The 7,256-nt window shown below is 28.5% G+C and overlaps 1 protein-coding gene across 1 annotated transcript; it reads left to right on the top strand.

The window, feature by feature from the left end:
• Positions 1-4,558: 4,558 nt before the first annotated feature.
• Positions 4,559-5,329, top strand: LOC103499074 (uncharacterized). The gene has a single exon (XM_008461967.2). It carries the CDS (start codon positions 4,559-4,561, stop codon positions 5,327-5,329), a length of 771 nt encoding a protein of 256 aa, XP_008460189.2.
• Positions 5,330-7,256: the final 1,927 nt, after the last annotated feature.

Below are 7,256 nucleotides of genomic sequence, written 5' to 3'. Positions count from 1 at the left end.
TTTGTTGTTGGGTTTTCACTTACAACACTTGCTCTCACCTATAGCTTGTGATTTGGTACATATAGTTGTACTAAAAAAAAATGGCTCAAGTATGTAGTCTTTAACTATTTAAAAAAAGAAAAGGAAAGAAAAGAAGATAAATTAATTATACGGTGACACGTGTTGTGGTGATTTTGGTCGGTTGTTCTTATCGGGAAAGAGAGGGAGAAAGACTGTTATGCCCTTTTTATTGGAGTAGTAGTAGAAGTAGTACGTACGACCCCTTTGTCCTGCACTCACTTTCCTATAATATAAAAAGTAAAAACAATATTAAATTAGGAACAAAGCAGTGGAGCCCACAACGTAATTTCTTCCTCACCCGCTCCCCCCCTTTTTGTAGCCTCACGCGCTATAACTCTGTTTCGTAACACTTCTCTCTATTAATTATTTGAAAATTTGAAGCTAAGAAGAAGATGATATTTTTCAAAAATTTCGAGGTTTTGGGGTATTCTTCCAACAAAGCAAACTTCTCTTAACCATTATCTATATTTATTTTTCACTCTTTTTTTTTTTTTGCTCTCTGTATATGTAACTTATTTTGAAAGCATGGATGTTTTATGTTATTTTATTAACTTGGATTTTCTTTTTTTGAGTTTGTTTAGGAAAGATGTTTGCATAATATGTTTGAGGATATAAAATATGTTACTCTTATGCAATCATCTATGTGATGCATGTTGCATGCTTTAATACAAAACCCACCTAAAACTAGTTCATACAAATATAGAATTCTCTTATAATCATCCCATCAAAGTAGGAAGAAAAATAGTGGTCACAATCTTTTAAAAAATAAGTGGAGAAAAAATATTTTGATTGAAAGATCATGGTTAGGGGTAATTGACCAGAGCTTGAGTAGTACCGAGATGTTTTTAATTTATTCGATTTTAGGTATATACTGAGAAGTCAGCAGCTGAGCCCAGCTTACGAGATAAGAGAGCGAAGGCTTGGCTAATAGATAAGAGGGCGTCGATAGTGACATTGAGAGACATTTGAGTTGGATTATTTATTTTTAATCCTAATTTGAGAGACATTTTTATTCGAGAAAAATAAAAAAAATTTAACATAATCCAATTCATATTTTAAACGAATTCAACTCAATTCATATAATATGGGGTGGTTAGTCTAGATTGTCGGATTATTTGAGTTTGACTTATACCTCTAGTCATCTAGTCATTATTACTTATTTTGAGAAGTTACTTATTTTTATTATTCAAACAATTCATTGTAATAGTATATATAAGTTCATGTATTCAAAAAAGGTTATCTAAAATACAGTTTAGAATTCAATAATGTTCGATCATAGGGTAAATATAGTTTGAATTTACAATATCAAATGTTGAAGTCAATCAAACAAAAATAATGATAATAATAACAACAAACTCCTCATTTGAACATCAAACATATACTCCTCATTTGAACATCAAACATATGCATCCTTTAATTAATCAACCATAATTAGTTTTGTTGTTTAGTTAGAGCATTAAAGTCAAATCAAATCCATTCTAATTCAACTTATAACTGAACTTACTTTGTAAAGTGGTTAGTTTAATGATCTAATTTTTCATGTAATTCAATATATATGTTTTGAATACCCTCCCCCACCATATAACATTATTATTATTATTGTGTAGAATATTCTTCTTTAATGCATCATTTTATATTTTCTATTCAATTATTTAACCTTCAATTTTATAATATATCAAACCTACCAATTTTTAAGTCTATTTTAACTACTATAATTTTTGAATCAAATAATTGACCATTGGAATATTCAATAACCATCCTTTTGAGTTTTAGTCCCTCTAGGAACCTTTTTTTTTTTCAAAAAATTAAACCTATAAATTCTCTTTTTATCTTTAAATTTTTCGATATTTTAAAGATCAAGCCGAATCTAAAAAAAAAAGATGTTTATATAAGTATTTTAAAAATAGAAATTCTTATAATTAGAAAAAATGAGATAATTTACAAAATATAATAAAAAAAAATATTAAATCGAACTATGGAGAATATAATAGATGTTACTATATTTTATAAATAATTTTAATTTTTTTGCTATATCTAAAAATACCCAAAAAAGAACTTCGGACTGAGATTTATTAAACTCAATTTAAAAATTAAAATTGCAAAACAACATGCTTGTATATGTCCATTTTACATTAATGATAATATAATTCAAGGTTTTCTTTTATTTACCCTTTATAGCAAACTTACATAAATAAATAAATATATATATATATATATATAAATAAAGCCTCCAAATTTAGAGTACTTACTTACATATTTTCTATTTTTCAAGATTTGACTCTAATAATAAAAAGAAATAATACTATAAATTTGTTCTCTCGATAAAGAAAAATTCAATGCTAAAATTTGAAATGATTATAAAAAGGAGTGAAAACGATAGTCATTTTGAAGAAATTTTTCTTCAAAAAATGTTTGACTTTGACAAGTAATTTGTCTCAAAATCTCTCTTTCACATGTCTTTGAAATTGTCAAATAATCTTAGTTTGCAAGTGTTTTTAGGTCAAAATGTTTAAGAATTAAACCAATAATTAGTCAAATATTAATTATAGATAGAAATGTTTTTTCATTTGTACAGCAGTATGAAGAATTTCTCCATTTAGGTAGAAATCGAGAGTGTGAGAGAAAAACAATCTATCTATACGAGCTCATCCGAGACAATAATAGAAAAATGTCGTCTCATTTTATTTTTATTAGTATCTTCACGTACATAAGTCTTGACGTTGACATGCCTTAGTCATAGACTTATAACTAATTATTTATAACATTTACATTATTGATAAATCAATGTATGAGACTAGTAAACTCTACTGCACTTCTGCTTATATATAGTATAGACTAAATAACAATATTATTAGATAATTGAGTTGGTTTAAGTAATTTAGTAACACTAAAATCAATAATAAAACTAAACACAGCAATTTGAAACTACTCCATCTTAAAACCATAGAATTAAACATCAGTATAATTATACAAAAATCAATTTCATAAACATACTTTTTACAATAATCTGGTTTTCAATTTAGTATATATATATATATATATATATATATATATATATATATATATAGAATGATAGGTTTGTTTTTTTGCACAAGAAAAATTGATCCAAAAAAGAAAAAACAAAAATAATGAATAAAGATTTGAAAAATGTAAAAATAAAGAATGCAGCAATCAATAATGGAAAAGAACGACAAAATATTATAATAAAGAAAAATAGAAAGGAGAGTGTAAGGCCCAAAGCTGCTTTTACACACCGAAAATTTGTACTTTATTTTAAATTTTTTTGACCAATCTTCTTCCTCCACCTGTCATAAGATTCATTTTTTAAAACAATCTGACAATAGGATTTATGTCGCTCCATTTTCAAAATTACAAAAATAATAAATTTAATATAGAGTGTTTTTTCTTTTAATTTTTATTATTATCTAAATTGAAATTGAATTTCTCGAAAATAGAAAACAACACAAATTATTTATAGTTAGTTTTTCTATTTTGGGAGAATTTTCCAAATTCATAATTTAACTCTTTATCAAGTTGGATATAATCTATTGATTTAGACTTGAATATTATTTTCGACTCGACAATTTTATATTTATATTTTAATCCTTGTCTTTCATTATTTTCTTATTTTATTTTGCAAAATGCTATTTTTGGTCCAAGTATGACGACTTTGATTTCTAGGTTAGATTCTCAACATAAACTTCGTACACAATCAAAATTCTTCAATGGTTATATCTTTAAGAAATTTAGTAAATAAAATATTATGCCAAATTTTGAATTTAGAAAATATAAAATGAAGTGAAAGTTGTAGAAGAATAATCAAAATAGTATTAAAGCTTATAATATAATATTTTTCTACTAATAAAAAATAGTATATTTTCATATTTTGAGTGTTGTTTTTAATAAGAAGTTATTAAAAAAAATGGGAAAAAATGTTATACGTTAAAGTATAGTAGATTCGACATCAAGTGGATGCAATGATCACTTATATAAGTTCGCTTGAAAAATGAAAAGTAAGATTATAGTAAAAAGAAGTGAATTTAAGACTACGAAAATCGTATGATAACAAAGAAAGTTAGGATGAATTGAATTAGGAATAATAAGTTATAAATTAAATTTATTTGTTGTTATTATTTTTGTACCCAATAAGTTCATTAGCTAATAAAATTAAAGAAAGCAAAGAACTTCGTTATCTAAACTTTATTTGCGAGTTGAATTAAGTACTTTTTAAACGTATAAAAAAAGTAAAAGAGAAAAAAAAAATGACATGTGAGCTTTTTCCGATTGTACCCTTCACTCAGTCTCTCTTCTTCTGCCTTAATTTCCAAGTAAATTAATATCTGAACGAACAAAATCAAAAACCCTTTCTCTCTCTCTCTCTCGCTCTCTTGTTTCCATCTCTAAAATCCCACCATTATCAAGAACCTTACAACGTAAAAAAGCACAGATACGAATACCCATTTGCGTTTTTTGTCCAAGAACCACAAAAGTGTCCAATATGAAAATAAAGAACAAAGGAAAAGTTCATCCATCTCCTTCTTCTTCTTCTTCTTCTTCTTCTTCTTCTTCCGATGGGAACTTTTTTGATGTCTTGAACTATCTTCCGGTAGCGATTTTTGCTCTCGTCTCTGTTCTCACTGTCGATGACCGGGAGGTTTTAGCCTTCATGATGAGGAGATCCATGGAAACCTCATCACCATCTTCTTCCGTTTCCGGAAAGAAATTTTCCAAGAGAGTTTCCAAGAAATCCGATACTCCACGCGCCGGCTCTCGTAGCGCGTGTGTTCACGCGCCGCCTTCTCTTACTTGCTTTGATTGTTACATGAGTTACTGGGACCGATGGAACTCGTCTCCAAATGGGGAGCTGATTCATCAAGCCATTGAGGCATTTGAGGAGCAATTAGCCAAGGGGGAGAAATCCAGCAAGAACGTTAAAGGGAAGAGGAAGGACAAAATCGGCCGCCGGTCTCTGGATAAGTCTTTGAATATTGTTTCCCCACCGCTTTTGCCGGTGCCCGAAACTCATCCTCTGCAGATTGATGAAGGTTCTTCTGCCGCTCCGGCAACATCAGGAAGTGCCGCTGTGGAAGTAGAGGAGAAGAGCGGAGAGGCGCCGCGGAGTGAAGAGGAGGCGGTGGAGTCAAGGGGAGCTTTGGTGGTTATCCCATCGCCTCCACCGAACATCCATAAGGGTTTGGCCCGGAAGGTATGGCCGGACGTGCTAGGGTTATTCAATTCTCGTTTATGGAGTCTTTGGAGTCCAAATTAGAACTTCAGAATATTAAAAAAAAAAAGGATGTTTTGATATTTTCCCACTCCTTTTTTTTTATTATTTTTCTTGAGACTCAAAATGAGAGCGTAAATTCCCAAAAAAAAAAAAAAGAAAAAAGAAAGAAAGAAAAAAAAAAGAGTAGGTTTTATTTTGCAATGGAATATATAGGTATGGTCCCATCTTTCATCAACTTTTGAGAAATATGCCTTTTTTTCTTTCTCTATTATTATTATTATTAAATATTAGATTTTTTTTTTTTTTGAGTTATGGATTGTGTTTGGCTGCTCAGAAAATATGTAGGAAAGTGAAAAGAAAATGCATTAAAAATATGATTTTTTTTTTTAGACTAAAAAATGGATAGAGATTATTTACAATAATAATGATAATAATAAGTTGTTTAGTTAAATTGGAAGTTGGAAATTTGCTTAATAATTAAGCATTGTGATTTGGTAGAACCAATTTCTGATGGTGACCCTTCAAAACCCCCCCTTCTCTCTCTCTCTCTCTCTCTCTCTCTCTCTCTCTCTCTCTCTCTCACTTGCTATGAATTGATAGTGGGCTTTTAAAAAAAATGATGTAATTTAATTTGAGTTGAGTTGTTTCTTATTTTAATTTTGGTTCATAATTACTTTTCTTGGTATTCTTTTTATTTTTAATCAACAATGCTTTTGGGACAATTTGTCTTGTGCTATAAAATATTTGGGTGAAAGTTTTATTTGAAAATAGAAATGTGTGATAGGGAACAACAGTCGGTCAAAATTTAATCTTGTTCATGGAAATCAATCTTTAGCACCTTTTTTTTTTCTGGTTTAAATAGAAATAGAAAAAAAACAATGTTATTAGAGGGTTTTTTGAATTCAAAATGAGATGAAAAAAAAAATGTTAGTAAAGCAATCCATCAATTTCCCAATTTTCAATTCTCTTGGAACTATTTTCATCATTTTTTTTTGTTGTGGTGACATTGGTTCATTCATTTTGTTGGTGCCTTGGAATTAAATACTATTCGTCCTCAATCTTATTAATGTACGAGTAATATTACAATTTTAACCTTTGAAAGGAATATATCTTCAAATTGTATAAAGAAAAAAATAGTAATTATGGATCATTGTTAAATGATTTAGGTAGCATTGGTATAAGAAATCTAAATGAAAATTTTTATTAGAATGAAAGCAGACATTTACAAATTTAATTAACTGCCAGAATTAGAATGAAGATAAAGGGACTAAAGGGGTAATAGCCTTTAGATTCTATAGACTGTCTTCACATTTTACAACTTCAATTCATTTTGGGAATTGACAAGAAAATGTACATTATTATTATTATTATTATTATTATTATTATTATTATTATTATTGTTTTGAAAATGCTCGATAGTAAAAGAAAAAGATGCCAAAATTTTGTAGAATTTATCAGTTCATTAATAATGTTGTACACTGCCATTTTTTGTGGACAGAATGTTACATTTAAGATACTGCTCTATAATAATAATTTATCCTTTTTTTTTTTTTTTTTAAGAATTGAGAATTGTGGATAATATTGTAAAAGAATAGGCACCGTCGAATCGTAGATGGCCACATGTCGAATATGTATATGAAGAAATTATTAAATATGCCATATCCTATTTCAAAATGAAAGGAACAGAGTGGCTCAACAACCATGTGGGAGACACTTGGAATTGCCAAAAAATACTCTCTATAAAGCTCTAAGCTATAAGGTCTAATGTCCTTCCCAATTATACTTTGAATTGACCTATTAGCTTATTCCTTTCCATTTTCTACTTTTTTTTTGTTTTCTTATTTTTCGGTATCAAAAGTTAAAGGATCTATCAACAATAGATATTGATGCAAACTTGTACTATATTGACGGATATTTTTTACGTTGACATCGACATCAGATATTTCATTTGAATGTAAAACAATTATAA

This window comes from Cucumis melo, chromosome 11 (genome assembly GCF_025177605.1).
Source record: "Cucumis melo cultivar AY chromosome 11, USDA_Cmelo_AY_1.0, whole genome shotgun sequence".
Classification (NCBI taxonomy): Eukaryota; Viridiplantae; Streptophyta; class Magnoliopsida; order Cucurbitales; family Cucurbitaceae; genus Cucumis; species Cucumis melo.
Note: the sequence above shows the minus strand (reverse complement) of the source record. Positions and strands in the feature narration are given on the sequence as shown.

What these genes read in the sequence shown, in the direction of transcription:
- LOC103499074 (XM_008461967.2), top strand. Translation starts at nt 4,559, where the DNA reads ATGAAAATAAAGAACAAAGGAAAAGTTCATCCATCTCCTTCTTCTTCT.